Here is a 19,928-nt window from a genome sequence, read left to right as displayed (position 1 = left end):
AGACATTTTGAAAAAGCTGTGGAGTTCCCCTTTAAAGTTTTTCCAGTCAATAACCAGAAGAACACTAAACAGGCAGCAGAAAAGCAGGGCTGAGATTAAAAACAGCTTGGATAAGATCTCAGTGGTGATATGGATCATTAGAATGGATCATTTATTGCAGATACTCAGACTGCTGTATTAGTTTTAAACACTGAGGACCTCCCCATTTGTTTGGGGGATCCAGGTGTGTGTGTGTGTGTGTGTTGGGGTGGGGGGCGGCTATGCTTCTTCCCCCAGGTAGGGGGCTTTTTCATTTAAATAATAAATCCCTGCAGTGTAATATTGGAGGATTTCTGTGTGGACAGCGATGTACCACTGATTGCAGGTGTATTTAACTGAATTACAGTGTAACATCTGACTGTATAAGACAACTTCTCTGTGGTCAGTTTCACTTGAAAAGGTGATTTGTTATTTGTGTTACCTGTTTTAACACATTCTGTGTCAAAATGAGTGTTCAGCCTTCAGCTGATCACATGGATGTGCCTAGTTAGAGACAGAATGGGTCAGTTATCCAGTCAGCTGTGATAAGACCCAGGCTGCAGGAGCTGGCAGAGAAATATGAGAGCCATCCTTGCAGGTTCAACTTTGATTTCAACGCCCTATTTGGCCCTCAGCTTAGAGGCTGATGATTTTTTCTTAGTTCCTATTGGTCACAGCTCCAGAATTCCTAAATCTCAGATTCCTACTGTGTGTAAACTCCACCCACCATTCCTCCTCTCCAGAGCAGAAAGCAGAAAGATCTCCATGAGGTTGAAGACCTGGACTGGTCATTTTGTGTGAATTGAGGAGTTTATTCTCTTATTATGGTTCCAGTCTGCAGTGAGAATCGGGACACATCATGAAGTCCCTGCTGCTCCTCATCTTCACTCTTCATCGTGCCTCAGCAGGTCAGTCCAAAGGCTAACGCTGAGCTCCAGCAGCTTCCCAGCTTCTAAATCACACTGAACAGCAGACAGACTAGTCATTATAAGTAGAAAATCTGGATTGTATTCTATACATATGACAAATAATGAAGTATATTAACACACATGGCAAAGTGGCAAAGTTGGAGCTGGGAACTGAAGCATTTTCCACATCCGTTACAAAGTGGAAAAACACAGGAAAAAGGACTCCATGTTATGCATGGTTGGCAACAAGCCATCCAGCTAACAAACGAGACCTCTAGTTTAAAATAGCAATAAAAAAGGCTTGAGTCAGAACAGGGTTTGTGAGTCAGTGATTTTTTTTTAATTATTATTACACAGTACTGAAACCATTTGTAAAAGTTCTACGGGTAGAACTTTTATTTTGAAAGCCATTCCTGGAGGCAGCAATAGCTGAGGTGGGTTGGTATATAGAGTTCAGTAGAGTATGGGGGGACTTTTATGTTGAAGCTAGGTTGTGGGGGCGGCCATCTTGGCGGACTATTTCAGTCCCGCGATATTCCGCTAAAATATCGTTTGGTCTCGTTGGGTTTTGGTTGGACGCGGGCGGCAACAAGTAGCGCGTCTAATGGGCTAATTTGGAGAATTATGGCCCTGCTTTGCAGTTTAAGCGAGTGTTTGGTAGATAGACTTTTGTGACCGTGGTATAGCGGGGATGAGTGCCGGCAGTAGAATTGAGTCCGGAGGGCGTGTAAGAGCTGGTGGAACGCAATAAGGGGGGCTAATACTGCGGTGGTACAGGGCGGCGGAGCTGGTGGTGATAGCCACTGTTATATACTGGTTTAATAGGGTCCGTTAAATTCTTTTTAGGCCCTTAATTCCTGATCTTTTAGCTGTACTCTCGGCTATATTGCCTTCTATACTGCTATAGTGGTACAACCTGATCTTAACGCTGTAGTTGGTTCCTTATTATTATATAACCCAGTGTGACCTTCTGTATTACCTCCTACTACAAGTGGAAAGACCTGTCAAGGGGTGAGGGGCCAAAGATCAACGCCAGTAGCCAAGCTAAATACTAGTTAGGTTGCTCCCCCCTTCTTCTCTGAGAGGGTGGCCTTAGTGTGATATATCTGTGTAATTCAAATTCACCTCAGTAGTTTTTTTTTTTTTTAAGTTTTGATGTGGGGTTTCTTTTTTTTGTTTTGTGTGTGTATAATTCATTTTTCTGAAACTTTCAGGAGTTTTTGCAGATGTCTTGACTTATAAATACTATGTATTTTTGTGAGTGAAGTTGGGGTGACGTGGTCATACTGAGAGGATTTTGTTGTTGCTGGAGAGGTCACAGTGGCTACATTCCTCCTGCTTGAAGATTGTTTAGCAGTAATCTTACTATTGATTGGAAATAGCTTTTTATGGTGAGGACGTATTGTTCAAATTTTTAACCTTTTACCTTGAATGTGGAACTAATAAAATAAACTCACAGAACGGTCTTTACAGAACACAACACTGCATGTGTTGCAAATGCAGAAACAGGTATTTGCCTTCCAGGGTGATTTGAAGTGCACTAGCCTCAGAGGCTGATGGGAAACACCTATTACTTTCCAGACTGATTGGAAGGCCAGTGAAAATGTACTGTATATTCTTTATCATGGCTTACTTCAGATAGCGCCAAGGCTGATTAAAAGACCAGTGATAATTTCACATTGTTATTTAACATAGATCATCTTTTGATTTGCATGAAGGCTGATGCAAAAAGTGGCATCTTGAAAGGCTTATAAGAAATATTGGCACCTCACATGCTGATTAGGTCAATGGCCACTTTTTAGCATTGTATAGTACACTGTCCTCAGTGGATGATAGAAAACACAAAGATCAATGAAAATTTACAGCAATTTATTTAACGTAACCTATTTAAAATCCATGTCAGGCTGCGGGGAGGTCTCCAGCTCTATTAAATAAAAAAAAAATATATAATAAAAACTAAAATCAAAGTTTCTGGCTCCATCCTTAAAGAACTTTAAAATAAGTTGATAGGAGAGGTGTTTCGTGATGCAGTAGTGGGAACAAGAGTGTTCCACAAACAGAGAGTCCACCTTAGAGCAGACCGTGTCATTTCAGTTCAGCCTTCATGGGTCTACGCAGACTTTGAAGGACAGGCCTTTGTAGACTGCGTTTTCAAAGGATGCAGCTCCTGAGCAGGGACATGGTTTTTAGCTCCGATGAACAAACATCTACTTCTTTAGCGGTGAACAAGTAGACAAAGAGACTTGCCAGCAGTGTTAGCAGGGCAGCTGTAGACAGGAGTGGCAGCAAGTCAAGTCAAGAGTATTTAGCATGCTGTGAGTGAGTCGTGCAGTCAGATAACATACGTGAGCACACACAGTCTAAACACTGTTAGCAGCAATGATTCAGTGCAAGTAGAGCATCAAAAGAGGAGTGTGTGTGTGTGTGTAAAGTATGCGTGTGAGGGAGGGCTTTCAGATCAGTCCTTGTGAGTTTAAAAATCTGATTGCTTGATGATCAAAGCTGTTGCAGAGTCTGGCAGTGGTGGCACGGATGCTCCGGTACCCTCTGCCAGATAGGAGCAGTGAAAAAAGGGATGGATGGGGTCGTCCCCAATGCTGGTGGCTTTGCAGATGCAGCGTGTGGTGTAAAATGTCCATGATGGAGGGGAGAGAGACCCCGATCTTCTCAGGCCTAGCTCGTGCAGCTCTTCCCACAGTCTGTCTAGAAGCAGGGATTGTGGCTGATTTCTCAGCTGTAGCAGGCTCTGGCGACGGTAGACATTGGTGCTGGTTGTAGCAGTCATGATCTTTGAGTTTTGGTCAATTTACATGACAGATTGTAGAACAAAAGAGCAAAAAAGCACCATTTAGTTGTTCCCAAAGTGACCACTGTAGCTACACACTGTGTGCCGGAACCATGTGTAAGGTAAGGTAAACTCCAAAGCTTTAGCTTACCTAATACTCTATCTTGAGAAGCCAATACACGAGCCCCAGGTGCAGAGAAGCCAGAAGAGGCCGAATTGGCACCCAAGCATTCAAACAATTCATCCTACCCATTGAGTGCTCTTACTGAGCATGTACATATCAGTACTGTAGCTTAGTAACTTACAGACTGAATTCTGCAGATACGCTGATTTAGGCTCTCAAAATATACTTAGCTTTTTTGCCAGCTTCTCCTGTTCCACCTTAAATGGTGCAGTTACATTTTGACACTAGAGATGTTATAATAATAAGTCCTGCACTTAAGGTGGAGTGGGAAAATTCGAGTAAGAAGCTTACTGTAGCTGTGTAGTTTTAATGCTGGTGGTGATTTTGATCAATTTTAAATGATAAAAATGTCTACAGTTTTAAGTACAGAGCTACCTATAAATATGTGCTACAGTAGGACATTACAAGGTAGCACAGTTCCTCAGAACAGAGCATGTTAAATCAGCATGAGCTGAGAGCAAGCTGCGGGAAAAGAAGGAAAAAAAGTGTAGCCAACTTTAAGAACAGAGCAGTTTTATCACCAGGGATGGGCATTTCCTGGGGGTCATTCCTGCCTTTATTATTCTTATTCAGCATGAAGATACACTTGCAGGTGCAGAATGAAGACATGGCTCATTCAAATTGAACACCTGTACATAAAAACGTCTTTACTGCAGTTGTTATGGAAATTAGTGACGTCCTCATCACACAACTACATGTTCCACAAGTATATCTTATAATAAGATAAATAAATGCCAATAAAAGGCAGGAATGACCATAAGCTCAGTAGAGAAATGTCCAGAGCCTGGGATCTCTTGGACTGGGATTAGGAGCCCCTGTGTGAGGGGCGTTCTTCATACTCCCTTTACATTTGAGAGAATTGCACAGGGGTATTTGAAATGTGAAGCCATTATTTATAGCTACTTTTATTAAGACAGATTTGAGGGAACGGTACATATTGTGAACTGCTTCCACTGTGCCTTTAAGTTCTGATTCAGTGCCCTTTAATCTTACTGCACATGTTTATTAGCAGTTTAATAATTTTACAAACTGTTGGTTACTTTCCTATTTCCAAGGAAAGGTCTTTCCAGCCAAGAATCCAGCTGGAACAAAGGAGCAGGATGTGTAAATGAGAGGAACGTTCCAAGAATAACACTTGATCTGTAGATTGTAAGGTTTTTGCAGTTTGTATCCACAGCATCTCAGTCACGAAACAGGGGGCTTTCACAAAGTGAGTTTATAAAAGCTGTGCTTATTTGAATTAGCCTCACTTTGGGGGCAGTCGTGGGCTGGAGGTTAGGGTTCTGGCCCTGTGACCGGAAGGTCGCTGGTTCGATCCCCAGGGCTGACAGTCCGTGACTGAGGTGTCCTTGAGCAAGACACCTAACCCCCAACTGCAAGAATATTGTTTAAAACATTCACAGATGTTTAGCATGTTTTAAGCAAGTGAGTAATACTTAGTACAAACAATACTTTTTTATACATTTTTACTTTGGTATAAAACTCTTTAAGGGAATTTATAACATAGATCTCACAGAACAGGAGAAATCATCTACTTTAATCACTGTTCCACTGAAATGAAGGAGTCAGAAGTAGCATATGTAAAACCGACATGACAGCAGGTGAAGATGAAATATAAAGAGAATGACACAGTGTAAATCTAGGTATTGTTTTCATACAGAATATGAATAAGAATGTACAGAAACCAAATGAATATTACATTACATATTACATTCAGACAACGGAAGTCTCCTGTCACTGCCTCTGGTGGAGTGTGGGGCTCCTGTGACGGGGCTGATTCCAGGGGAAAAAAGCCTTCCAATGTGGGAAATGTCCTGACAGTCCTGAGTTTGTAAATTCTGTAATTATTATTATTGTTATTATTATTATGAAACACAGACCTTCTAATGTTCTATAGTTCTAATGACAGTGGTTATGTCAGCAGAATCCTTTACATTTTACAGCATGCTTCATGATAAATAAACACTCCATGGCAAAGGAAATAACTTTTTATCAAGAGAGTCATCAATTCTTGTTCTAATAACACGAAAATCAACAACCATCGCAAAGTCTTTGTGTGTTCAGTTTACACCATGATTATTTGTGCAATGAAACCATAAATCTACCCTTAATGGCTGAAAACTTTAAGGCAGCATGGGAACTAACGTTTTAAAGTTCAAACACCAGATTATTATTTTATAGTGCAGCAACTTTTGATTTCCTCTTGTAGCTGTCTGAGAAATTATTTAAGTGATGTTCTTCTTCATCTTCCCAGCCAACCACTCTCTGGACTACCTCTTCATTGGCATCACACCAGGAGCCAGCTTCCCAGAGTTCACTGCTGTTGCTCAGGTGGATGGATCTCAAGGCTGGTATTTTGACAGTAACAGCAGGAACCTAACGGGAGAGTGGCTTAGGAACAATACAGATGTACAGCACTGGAAATTAATAACAGAAATGTCATATCGTTATCAGGAGGTCTTCAAAGTCAGTATAAATAAAACAATGCACCTCTTCAATCACACTGAAGGTATGTGCATATGTATATACATGTGCGTGTACACACAGCACTGTGCAACAGTCAAACACCGTTTCATTTATATTTTGTTCAATTTCCAGTCATAACACCCATGAAGTACAAGCTGTTTATCTCAGCTGCCTCACAGTTCCTTGTCATGTGCATGTATACTGTATATCAAGCAAGCAAGCAAAATTTATTTATATAGCGCTTTTTACAACAGGTGTTGTCACAAAGCAGCTTTACAGAACAATCAGTATTACAGAGAGAAGAGAATAGAAGAAAGAAAATCCGGGTCCGAGCCCCCATGAGCAAGCCAGCGGCGACGGTGGCAAGGAAAAACTCCCTAAAAGAGGAAGAAACCTTGAGAGGAACCAAGACTCAGAAGGGGAACCCATCCTCCTCTGGTCGACACCGGACAGCGAACATTATTAGTAAGAAGTATTATAGTAAAGTGGGAAAAGAAAGATCTGAGGGTGAGGACTGCACAGCGCTGTACAGCAAGAAGCTCAGTGGTGGTCAAACCGGTCCAGAAGGCTGGTGAGCAGCGGCACCAGTCAAGGCAGTAGAGGCAACAGCATCAGGCGCACAGGATGGGCAGCTGATCAGCTCGGCAGAGAAAGGAGAAGAAAAAACAGAGTCAGTTCTGTAAAGAGTGGCTGACCACAGATTACAGTAAAACAGAGCAGTGGAGACTCCAGCAGGTCTAGACCTGACAGGGAAGACTAGTCACCAAATGCTTGACTGTACAAATAAGTTTTTAGCCTAGACTTAAAGATTGGGGCTGTGTCTGATTCCCGAACATTAGCAGGAAGATTATTCCAGAGCTGGGGGGCTTTGTATGAGAAAGCTCTCCCCCCTGATGTAGCTTTATTAATTCTAGGTACCAGTAGTAAGCCAGCACCTTGTGATCTAAGTAGGTGTGATGGTTCATAGTAGGAGAGAAGGTCACTCAGGTACTGAGGGGCGAGCCCGTTTAGAGCTTTATAAGTCAGTAATAGAATTTTATAATCAATGCGAAATTTAACTGGTAACCAGTGCAGGGCTGATAAAACTGGACTAATATGGTCAAACTTCCTAGTTCTTGTGAGGACTCTGGCTGCAGCGTTCTGGACTAGCTGAAGCTTGTTAAGGCTTTTGCTGGGACATCCAGACAGCAGGGCATTACAATAATCTAGCCTTGAAGTGATAAATGCGTGAACTCTCTTTTCTGTGTCCTGTAGAGATAATGAATTTCTTAATTTAGCGATATTGCGGAGATGCAGGAAGGCTGTTCTAGTGATATTAGTTATATGTGTGTCAAAGGAGAGATCAGCGTCTATCATGACACCAAGATTTTTAACAGATAGGCTTGATGAAACTGAGAGATTGTTAAGTTTTAGTGTTGAGTTAGACAGTCTGTGTCTGGCTAATTTTGGACCAAGAAGCAGGACCTCTGTTTTATCTGAGTTAAGTAACAGAAAATTATTTGACATCCAATCTTTTATGTCTTTTATACAGTCCTCAATCTTGCCAAGTTTAATTTTATCATCCGGTTTACTTGATATATATAACTGGGTGTCATCTGCATAACAGTGGAAATTTATGCCGTGTTTACTGATAATGGTGCCTAGTGGTAGCATCCATCCATCCATCCATCCATCCATTTTCTAAGCCGCTTCTCCGTCAGGGTCGCGGGGGGATGCTGGAGCCTATCCCAGCAGTCTTCGGGCGGAAGGCAGGATACACCCTGGACAGGTCTAGTGGTAGCATATATATTGTAAATAATATAGGTCCTAAAACAGAGCCTTGTGGAACACCATAAATTACTTTTGCACGAACAGATGATTCACCCTTTACATTAACAAACTGATATCGATCGGTGAGGTAGGACCTGAACCAGGAAAGAGCTGTTCCTGTTACCCCTACAAGGTTTTCTAGTCTATCTAGTAGGATAGCGTGGTCTATTGTGTCGAATGCTGCACTAAGGTCAAGGAGGACTAACAACGACACATTTCCTTGGTCCGTGAATAATAGAAGATCATTTATAATTTTTACTAATGCTGTTTCTGTACTATGATGTGGCCTAAAACCAGACTGAAATTTTTCGTGTAGATTGTTCCTATGCAAATAAGGGCTTAATTGTTTTGCTACCACTTTTTCCAGGATCTTAGATATGAAGGGGAGATTTGAGATGGGTCTATAGTTTGATAGTTCACAGGGATCGAGGTTAGCTTTCTTAATCAGCGGTCTAATTACTGCAAGTTTAAAAGTTTTTGGGATATATCCGAGGCTAAGAGAGGAGTTTATTATTGACAGAATAGGCTTAGTTATTTCTGGTAAGATTTCCTTGAGTAGACCTGTAGGGATCGGGTCCAGAATACAGGTTGATGGTTTTGCAGAAGAGACTATTTTGATTAGTTCATTTTCTTGGAGTAATGTAAACGATTCCAGGTTATCTGGAGTGACTCTAATATTCTCAGGGTCTAGACTGGAATTATAAGCCACCAGGTTTGTGGAATTTAACTGTGTGTTCAGAATTGTCTGTCTAATTTTTTCAATTTTATCACTAAAGAAATTCATAAAATCATTGCTGCTATAGGCTGATGGCATCTGGGGTTCAGTGACTCTTTTGTTCTCTGTTAGTTTAGAAATTGTGCTAAATAGCAGTCTGGGATTGTTCTTATTGTTTTCTATGAGAGAGGAGAGACAGGCTGAGCTGCAGTAAGAGCTCTTCTATAGTCTATAAGGCTCTCCTTCCAGGCGACTGGAACACTTCTAATTTAGTCAGACGCCATTTTCGCTCTAGTTGCCTGGCTGTCTGTTTTAGAGTTCGAGTGTGATCGTTATACCACGGGACGAGTTTTTTCTGCCGTACTATTTTGCTTTTTAATGGAGCTACACTGTCTAACGTAGATCGAAGAGTATCCTCTAGGAATTTGGTCATAGTATCTAATTCAGTAGGATTAGATGGACAGCTGACTGAAGTTGATAACTGCGGGAGGGTTCTGATGAAGCTGCCAGCTGTGGAGGTAATATAGTCCTCTAACCTGATAACATGGTGATGAGCGCACATTACCACTAAACTGGATTTTGTATGAGATTAAGTCATGGTCTGAGACGGCTGGGCTCTGGGGGAGAATGGCTAAGTTATCCATGTCTACACCAAAGGTCAGTATTAAGTCTAGAGTGTGGTTGAGGTGGTGTGTGGGCCCTTTTATAATTTGGGTGAATCCCATGGAGTCTATGATAGATATGAATGCCTTACTTAGTGTGTCGTGAGGGTTGTCGATGTGGATATTAAAATCTCCGACAATTAATATTTTATTTGAAAACGTTATTAGGCTTGATAGAAACTCAGAGAATTCTTGTAAGAACTGAGAATACGGACCGGGTGGCCTGTAAATTGTGATTAATAGAAATGAATGTTTATTTGTTCCTTGCTCAAGTATATTAAGTACAAGAACTTCAAAAGAAGAAAATGTAGGTCCTGCTTTCTGGTTCACTCCTAAAGCTTTAGCATGGATGGTTGCTATACCTCCACCCCGACCGCTTAAATGAGGGCTGTGTGCATAGCTGTAGCCTGCGGGAGTGGCTTCATTTAGACTAAGGTACTCATCGGGTCTAATCCACGTTTCTGTGAGGCACAGAGCATCAAAACCATGATCTGTAATGATTTCATTTACAATAATGGCTTTAGATGCCAGGGATCTAATGTTAAGCAGGCCTAGTTTTAGACCAAAGGTGCGGTCGTTGTAAACCAGTGTAACTGGTCTGATATGAATGAGGTTACTAAGGCAAACATTTCGAGGCTTTTTGATGTGTTGTTTTATTCGGGGAACAGACACAGTCTCAATTGTATTTACACAATAAGCATTTGTAGAAGTGCTAGCAATCGGCTTATTTCTAGCAGTAACACTAGCATGGTGAGCAGTAACATTTCTATTTTGCCGCTACTTACGTGACCGCTTTGAAGTCAGCGGATGGCCCTCTCGATGTTCCGTGAGAGGACGACAGACCCCAGAGGACTAGGGTGAAGCCCATCCCTCCGGTAGAGCGCTGGCTGCTCCCAAAACGAAGACCAGTTGTCCACGTAGCCCAAACCGTTGCAGGCGCACCAGCCGCGGAGCCAGGACTGCAGCGCGAAGAGCCTGCTGAACCGCTCGGATCCCCGCCGGTAGGTGGGAAGAGTGCCGGAGATGACAATCCTGGCGTCCGTCTTCTTCCTGCCGGTGTCCAGTAGCGTCTGGTAGTGCTCCTTCAGGACCTCGCTGCACCGGTCGGAGATGTCATTGGTCCCGACGTGGATGACCACAGTCCCGAAGGCGTCGCGTCTGCGGAGGGCTGAGGGGAGCCGCTTGGCGATGTCTAAAACCCGTGCACCTGGAAAACAGGAGACAGTGGCGCGGCTGTTTACACCTCTTACTCTAACATGGCGGACAATAGAGCTACCAATAACATAAACCGAGTCCTGTGCAGAGCGCCGAGGCGCTGGGGCGGGCGACGGGGCCCGAGGCGTAGGTGAAGGCGTAGGCGGTGAGCTGAGGGCGGCAAAACGGTTGCAGGAGGTGAAGACCGGCTGGGGTGGCGGTGAAGGTCTGGAAGGCCGTCTGCGGCGCTGGCGTTCCCAGGGACCAGGTGAGGCTGGGGCTGGCGTGAGCGTCTCCCGGCGTGGCGTCGGTGTACGAAGAGACAAGGCTGGCGCGACCACCGAGGGGGAAACTTCCCGGGAGGCTTCGAGCTGCAACTTCCGCTGAAGGAGCTCGTCCTGCCTCTTCAGGAGGGCGGTGATGTGACGGTCCAACCGGGCCAACTCAGAGCTCAGGGCCTGGAGAGCTCGGTCCTGGGAAGACATGTTGAAACCTGTGTAAGAGAAGAAATAGAAAGAGAGAGGGAGAAAACAAAAAGAGGGAAAAGGCGTGAGGGGTTAGCGGTCTGAAAGTGTTAATTATTGAAGTGAAAGTTGAACGCTGCTCAATCTGAAGTTCTAAGCTGTGGTGCTCTCTGTCGCTCGCAGTGATGTCACAGTCTGAGATTAGACATGAAGAGGAAGTCAAAAGAATGTAAGGTAGTGAACAGGAGTTTCCAAAACTGGAAATATGATTAAACACTACAGAGACACCTACCTGGAAGACCTGGTAGACACCAACACTGCCCCCATCAGATGAACAGACTTTAAAGCTTTCAGGAGAAAATCAAGCTGCTTCAGATCTGAGAACATCCACAGGTGTTTCTGTCCATCCTTCCACTGTGAGAAGACCACTCAGCGCTGTGGGTCTGAAAGGATGTGCAGCTGATCAAGAAGAATGATTCTAAATCTGGATGTAAGAGTTGGTCATATGTATGACAATGAAAGATTCATCTAACCTTATCTAGAACCATAAGGCAGCTAGTTTGGGATTGCCTGGATTAGGAGAAGCAGAAAAGGCAAAACCAGCTTCTAAGACTGAACTTTGGAGGCGTGTCTGCAGATTCTTTGAGAAACTGAAAGATTGTCTCCTGAAAAGTCGAAGGTGTAATAAAGGGAAAGAGTTACACAGTGAACTCTGATATGTTATTACATTTATTTGTTGAGGCCTCCGTGTCATTTTCAGTTAAAATTGTGTAATTCTTTTGGTCCATTCATCATTAAATTTACACACAACATATTGGACAATGGGTGTTTTCAAATGATGTCAAAAACTGATAAATGACAAAAATGGACATAGGAGGTTTTGTTCCAACAGCAGCAGTATACTGTACTTGTGCACAGTACTGTATATATGCAACTATATAGCTACAACTGGTATGAGCACATCACCCTGATATTCCTTAACTCTTTTACTTTCTTCCTCCACATCCCCAATGTCAATATCAGACATTTCTGCTAATCAAGAAAGCTAAGGACTCTAAATCTGTATGTTCTGTGAATTTATTGAATTAGAGGCATTATAAATCAATTGTCACTTGACTGAAATCACATGTAACAGTTTTTGAACATACTGCTCAAGTGATCCCTTACATTAAAGCGTACTGCCCATAAAATAGTTGTATGATATCCTGATGTCTATCAGTTCTTAGTTCCAAACAGAAAATGGTCAAATATGCTGGTTCCACATCGGCCAAAGAGCAAGACAAGGCTGCAGAGCATATAATGAGAGAAGAAGGACTGGAGGAAGGTGATCAAAGATTCAGGATTAGCAGAAGAAACATCAATAACTTTCAGTATGCGTTACAACTTACAACACAGCTTAAAACCCTTGTAAAAAAGGTTAAGGAACAAAGTGAAAAGATGGGACTTCAGCCGAATCTGAAATAGACTAAAATTATGACAACAGGAAAAAGCGATAACTTTACCGCTGATGGAGAAGATGTGGGAATGGTGGACAGCTTTTCCAGACTCAGATCAGTTATTAATAACATGCGACCAGCACTCAAATAATATGACACAGAGTGGCACTCAGCAGAATAAGGGGGGGTGGAGCTTCAATCAGCATTAATGGAAAACACTGTAGTGACCAACTAGCACCAGGTTTCACCAATATCTTCAACTCTGATATGTTTCCACATGCTTCAAAACATTTGCCATCATTCTCATCCCCAATAAACAAACATTACTGGCTCTGACTCTCGCTGTGGATCACTGGAATCCCAAAGCCTGAGAAATGGCTCTATAACTTTCCAAACTGATTACTGATTATACACACACACACACACACACACACACACACACACACAGATCTCCTTTTAGCCTCCTTTCCTGAAAAGGTTCTAAAATGTTGATATTTCAGTACAGTTGGGCTGGCAGCAATCAAGCCTGGGTGAATATAGTTTAATTGAACCCAATTATCAACTAAATTTGGCTAATTGTTTGAGTAATTAGGGAGTATTTGCTTCTTAACACTGGGCCATCTAAATGTGACAAATGTGCAAAAATAGAAGAAATCAGGAGGCAACACTGTAGTCTGTCATATAAAAGTGTCTCCAGTGTCCTCCTCATGTGATTCACAAAGCAAGCTCAATCTGGGGACAGCTGCCTCCTGGTGGTGAAACACAGATCTGCTGCATGTTTACTAAGTACAGAATGTGCTTCATCGTGGCTGCAGCATTGACAGAAGGTGCGACATTCACAACCAAAGATGTGTATGCGAAAATCCCAGCAGCGTGTAATGTGGCTGCAGTCCTACTGACAGAAGCTGTACTTGCGGGTTCCCTGTTGTATTTGAGCCCTGTGTTATCCCTAACCCTTGCTGCTCTTTGTTAAAGGTGTTAGTATTGTTTGTAGTGTTTGGTCTTTGTCTTGGATTGTTTGTTTATTCTGTGTTTATTTAAGTCATGTCTGTTCCATCCGTTTTGGCTCCCTGACCCTGGATCGTTTAGACCTTGACTCTGGATTTTCCCTTAATAAATCTTGCTTATCTCCGCATATGCATCCGTTTCCTCATTGCTCCCCAGTGTTACAAAATGCAGCTGCAGGAGAGATGGAGGTGCAATAAATTACATTTATTTAAAAAAAACAACATGATCACTAACATTGCATGATCTTCACTTAATAAATAGAAATTCACAAAACTATAATAACAAATAAATACACTTTTTGTCCTACTGATGTCCAAAAGAAGAGTCAGAGGAAGACGACAGTGTGATTTACTCACATCTGTCTCTGCAGGTATTCACACATGGCAGTGGATGATTGGCTGTGAAGAGAATGGAGATGGAACTAAGAGAGGACACAGCAAATATGGTTATGATGGAGAAGATTTCCTCAGTCTGGATCTGAACACTCTCACCTGGACTGCACCTAATGATAAAAAACAGGAGTGGGAGAGTACACCTAAAGCCACAGACCAGAAGTACTTCCTGGAGAACATCTGTATCGAGTGGTTAGAGAAGTATGTGGAGTATGGCAGAGCCACTCTGGAGAGGAAAGGTAAAGTGTGTGAGCTGAACTGTTACTGTGCTGATCTTAGCTTTACTGGGGTCCTTCATTCACCCAATCAACCCAATCGACCACACAGCTACATCCTCCACCAACACACCCTTAATTCCCTTTATAACACTCATCAGCTGCTAATCTTAACGTTAACTCAGCAGTTCTTCTGTTATGTGTAGTTACTTGACAAAATTGCTGAACTAATTACATTTGTTTTGAGGAAAATGATGTCATCATAAGAAAGTTTACGGCTAATTTCACGATTAATCCAATCAAACACTCCAAGTTCAAGAGGCCTTACTGTCATTTCAGTTTTATACAAGTACACAGTGAAACGAAACAACATTCCTTCAGGACCAACACAGTGCAAAACAATACAATAAACATAGTGCAGACAACACAGTCTGATAAATAAACACAAAAGACAATAAAAACAGAACATAAGCAGTATACAGTACTGAGAGTATGTGGAACTGTACAAAGCAGAATGTAACATACCATGACATATTAATACATAGTGCAGCATATATGAGCATAGCGGTCACTGAGGTAGCAACCAGAACAGCAGCAATGAAATACAGTTGATACAGTATTTTAACAGCTGATATTGTTAGGCAAAAAAATACAAGTAGTAAGGTTTATAAATGATATTAAGTGAAATATTTCAATGTGAAATGCAATAGTTATATTCAAATACAGTATCTCAGATATAAGCTGGAATTGCATATAGTGGAGAGCGAGATGGTGTTGTATCCTTATGTACATACACTATATTGCCAAAAGTTTTCACTCACCCATCCAAATCACTGAATTCAGGTGTTCCAGTCACTTCCATGGCCACAGGTGTATAAAGCCGAGCCCCTAGGCCTGCAGACTGCTTCTACAGACATTAGTGAAAGAATGGGTCGCTCTCAGGAGCTCAGTGAATTCCAGTGTGGTACCGTGATCGGACGCCACCTGTGCAGCAAGTCCAGTCGTGAAATTTCCTCACTACTAAATATTCCACAGTCAACTGTCAGTGGGATTATAACAAAGTGGAAGCGATTGGGAACGACAGCAATTCAGCCACGAAGTGGTCGGCCACGTAAAATGACAGAGCGGGGTCAGCGGATGCTGAGGGGCATAGTGCGCAGAGGTCACCGACTTTCTGCAGAGTCAATCACTACAGACCTCCAAACTTCATGTGGCCTTCAGATCAGCTCAAGAACAGCGTAGAGAGCTTCATGGAATGGGTTTCTGTGGCTGAGCAGCTGCATCCAAGCCTTACATCACCAAGCGCAATGCAAAGCGTGGAATGCAGTGGTGTAAAGCGCCGCCACTGGACTCTAGAGCAGTGGAGACGTGTTCTCCAATCACACTTCTCCGTCTGGAATCCGTCAACCCCATAGAACACCTTTGGGATGAATTAGAGTGGAGACTGTGAGCCAGGCCTTCTCGTCCAACATTGTTGTCTGACCTCTGGAAGATCGGTCAGAAATTCCCATAAACACCCTCTTAACCCTTGTAGAAAGCCTTCAAAGAAGAGTTGAAGCTGTTATAGCTGCAAAGGGTGGGCCGACATCATATTAAACCCTATGGATTAAGAATGGGTAGTTGCTCAAATTCATATGCGTGTGAAGGCAGACGAGCGAATACTTTTGGCAATATTAGTGTATGTATGTATGTAATTAATCTAGTTTCTCAACAAAATGTATAAGGATGTTTTTCCACACTTTCAAAGTTCAGTCTCAGGAGTTGGTTGTATTTTTAGCTTCTTTCTGTATCCAGATAATCCCAATTACAAATTTAGATTCATCAGTCATGAAACCTCACTTCACATCTCAGACGTTCAGTTTTAGTGTTGTAGTGCTTATCCTCTCAGTGAGGTTCTTCTTGATCAGCTGCACGTCCTTTCAGACCCACAGCGCTGAGTGGTCTTCTCACAGTGGAAGGACGGACAGAAACACCTGTGGATGTTTTCAGATCTGAAGCAGCTTGATTTTCTCCTGAAAGCTTTAAGGCCTGTTTATCTGATGGAGGCGGTTTTGGTGTCTACCAGGTCTTCCAGGTGGTTGTTAGGAGTCACATTTTCTGTGTATGTTTAATATTTTTTTAACTCCAGTTTTTTTCACTTATTTTCCTTTGACGTTTTGCATTCTTATGCTAGTGGATCTGTTTATACTTAATCTCAGCACAAATATGTCCTTCAGCCATTTCAGATGTACATCAGCAGCGAAGCAGATAACGATGGAAGACAGTAACAGTGGGCAAATTCAATCCTGCGCAATATTTATTATTATTATTATTATTATTATTATTATGATTATAGCAGCACAATATTGCTTAGTAGCATTAAATATTAGGAGCAGTTTTGATTCCGGTTTGATTGGACAATAAAAAAAGGAAATACTTTGAAATTTGGCCTGGATTCAGGACTTACAAATACATTATATATACAGAGAAGTAGGGGAGGTAGGAACAATCAATTAATAAGTGGCACCAAACAAAACAGTTGGAGTAATATGTTGGTATATAATAAACTACTGAATAATACAGTGTAAAACTGAAATATAGACAGTTCATCAGAATATGGCACGATATACACAAGATGCACATTAGAGCAGTGAATAAAGGTGCCAGATGCTTTATATAAAGCACAAGTATAAAAGGGAGTCAGAAGAGTTCACCAGAGAGAAGATATAGGAACAGGGCATGTGCTGGGTGGGAAGTGTCCAAGGTCCAGTTGCAAAGACACACCATGATACATCCAGTCAGAACTCTCTCTATGGTGCAGCAGTAAAATTTGACTATAACGGATGAGTTTACACTGAAGCTTTATTACTTTATTACGAATTTGGAATTCCAGTCCTGTCTCCTCTCTGTGTGTACCTAACGCTCAGAATATGACCCATAGATTCAGTGGGCTGATCAGAATTTATATTCTAAAACAGTTGCTGTAGTTCAGTCATGAGTCAAGATGAGATGTGTCTCCATCAGCAAGGAACCTAAATAACACCAGTGAAAGATACACTGATAAATACTTGTCATATTGTCATAATTGAATAATAATATTTACCTCATATCCCTGTCTCTCTGTCTCTCTCTCTCTCTCTTTCTATCTGACTCTCTGTCTCTGTTTCTCTCTCTCTCTCTGTGTCTGTCTCTCTGTGTCTCTCTATCTCTAACTCTCTCTCTCTCTCTCTGACTGACTCTCTGTCTGTATGTCTGTCTCTCTGTCTGTCTCTCTCTCTCTCTGTGTCTGTCTCTCTGTGTCTCTCTATCTCTAACTCTCTCTATCTCTGACTGACTCTCTGTCTGTATGTCTGTCTCTCTCTCTGTCTGTCTCTCTCTATCTATCTCTATCTCTCTCTGTGTCTGTCTGACTTTCTGTGTGTGTCTCTCTCTCTTTCCCTCTCTCTCTCTCTGTATCTCTGTATCTCTCTCTCTCTCTCTCTCTCTCTCCAGTTCCTCCTGAGGCGTCTCTGTTCCAGAAGGACTCTTCTTCTCCAGTGGTGTGTCATGCTACAGGTTTCTTCCCCAAAGCAGTGATGATCTCCTGGCAGAAGAATGGAGAGGATCTGCATGAGGACGTGGAGCTCAGAGAGACGCTACCCAACCAGGATGGAACCTTCCAGAAGAGGAGCGTTCTGACCGTCTCACCTGAGGAGCTGAACAGACACAACTACACCTGCATCATTCAGCACAGCAGCCTGGAGAAGGAGATGGTGCTGCAGGTGTCTGGACGCAAAGGTGAGAGAAATAAGACATATTTTCAGTTTTAAAGTCACTAATGAGACCAATTATAATAATAATGATCTTTGATCAATTTAGTTTCAGGTGGAGGTTTTATTGATGTCATCATTGGTGCAGTAGTGACTGTTCTCATTATTGTCATAATTGTTGTGTGGATGAAGAAGAAGAAGCAGCAGTCTGGTAAGAGAAGGAAATAAACACATCGCATCACTCCGACTACTATTACTAACTGAGGATTAACTGTGGATTACAGATGTTAACACAGTCCAGTGAATGTAGACTAGATACTAATGTGTAATGAGGGACTGCTAAGAGGTACTTCTGTAGCACTTTTGTAGCTGATCTTCTATAATTTCCAGTGGTGTAAAATTTAGGTCCAGAAAGTAGCAATCCTTCCCAGGATTTTCTTCCAATGGCCTGGACAGCTGTGCTGGTGCTTTGATCTAATTAGAGAAGTTAGGGCGTTGGAACAAAATCCTGAGAAGGATTTTTATTTAATGGACCTGAATTTTACACCTTTGCTTTTTACAGAACTTTTTCATGCCTGGATTATCCTGTAGGTTTTAAGGGCATGCATCCAGGGGCCTGAGCCACTAGGGGGCCTCAGACTGTACAGCTTGGTTGGAACATTAAATAATGCTCTTTAAAACACAAACAAACACACAAATAAATAAATGAAAAGTATTTATATATATATATATATACATATACATATATATATATATATATATATATATATATATACTCACCAGCCACTTTATTAGGTACAGTAAAAGGTTGGACCCCCTTTTAAATTGTGATGTAATTTTATTCTCCTGCTTCATCAGCTTATCAGCCTCCAGCAGAAAACCTCCAGTGTGTGAGTGAACATTTACGAATCTTTACATCATATTAAAAACTAATTTAGTTGTTCTGTTTAATCAAATCATTGTCCATCAACTTCACATAGAATTGACATAATGAGTAACTGAATTTAATAATAATAATAATAATAAATATTTTGTGCACTAATGAGGATTCTGTGTTTGTATTTCTAGGACAGAGATGAAGAAGCAGATGGTGAATGATTCTGAATCGACTCCTGAGTGAAAAGATCGGTCAAACACAGCTTACGTTACACAAACATCTTCATTAATTACCTTTAATTTGGAAACTATTTCTCTTTTTGGTTTTATTTTCCAGGTAAAAAAGCTTTCAAAGAATATTGGGAAAGTGTCATTGAAGAAGCTATTTTTATTTTTGTAGGATCTCAAAACTGTATCACATTTTGATATTTGTTTATTTGTAAATTAAATATATTACATTTGTTTGTCTGTTCCTAAACTTGCCTTATAAAACCCTTCTGAAACTGACCACTACACTGTAATATATTCAGACTGGACTTCCTTTAGTTCAAACCCTCTGGGTTTGCTTCTATTATCTGCTCATCACTGTTCTTTCATTGAACTGAACCACAGCAGATGTGGGGGTGCAGCCCATTTAGAGTGGCACAAAATTCACTGACTGATACTGTCCTAAAACCTGTTACCATATGACGTTAGTCTAGTGTGACCTTAGCACAGTGTATGCTGCCAGGCTAATGAGCAAAAGACTCAAGTTATTGGTCATTTTAAACCTTCAAACTTGGTATATTCTCTCCAGGCCTGGGCTATTGTATACCTGTGATTTTAACCCATTTAAAAACGCACACAGGTGAAACAGAGGAAAAACCTCTATGTTTGCTACCAGTCCATATATTCTGACCAATTTCAGTGTCTGTCTGTATCTATCTATCTATCTATCTATCTATCTATCTATCTATCTATCTATCTATCTATCTATCTATCTATATATCCATCTGTGTGTCTGTCTGTATTTTCGGTCTATTTTTCTATCTATCTATCTATCTATCTATCTATCTATCTATCTATCTA

General features: G+C 41.6%; 1 protein-coding gene across 2 annotated transcripts; it reads left to right on the top strand.

Moving 5' to 3' along the window:
• The first annotated feature begins 774 nt into the window (after positions 1-774).
• LOC108440715 (major histocompatibility complex class I-related gene protein-like) lies at positions 775-19,160 on the top strand. 2 transcript variants are annotated; one of them, XM_017719742.2, is made up of 7 exons: positions 775-926; positions 6,150-6,404; positions 14,020-14,280; positions 17,728-18,012; positions 18,094-18,195; positions 18,843-18,874; positions 19,053-19,160. In XM_017719742.2, the coding sequence occupies exons 1-7, from the start codon at positions 878-880 to the stop codon at positions 19,080-19,082; spliced, it is 1,014 nt and encodes a 337-aa protein (XP_017575231.2). In that variant the 5' UTR covers positions 775-877; the 3' UTR covers positions 19,083-19,160. The 2 variants fall into 2 exon arrangements, with proteins under 2 accessions (XP_017575231.2, XP_037387248.1); XM_037531351.1 differs by having other exon boundaries at positions 776-926; positions 18,094-18,099; positions 19,053-19,128.
• Positions 19,161-19,928: the final 768 nt, after the last annotated feature.

Source organism: Pygocentrus nattereri, chromosome 20, assembly GCF_015220715.1.
Source record: "Pygocentrus nattereri isolate fPygNat1 chromosome 20, fPygNat1.pri, whole genome shotgun sequence".
Classification (NCBI taxonomy): Eukaryota; Metazoa; Chordata; class Actinopteri; order Characiformes; family Serrasalmidae; genus Pygocentrus; species Pygocentrus nattereri.
This window is presented reverse-complemented; position numbering and strand designations above follow the sequence as displayed.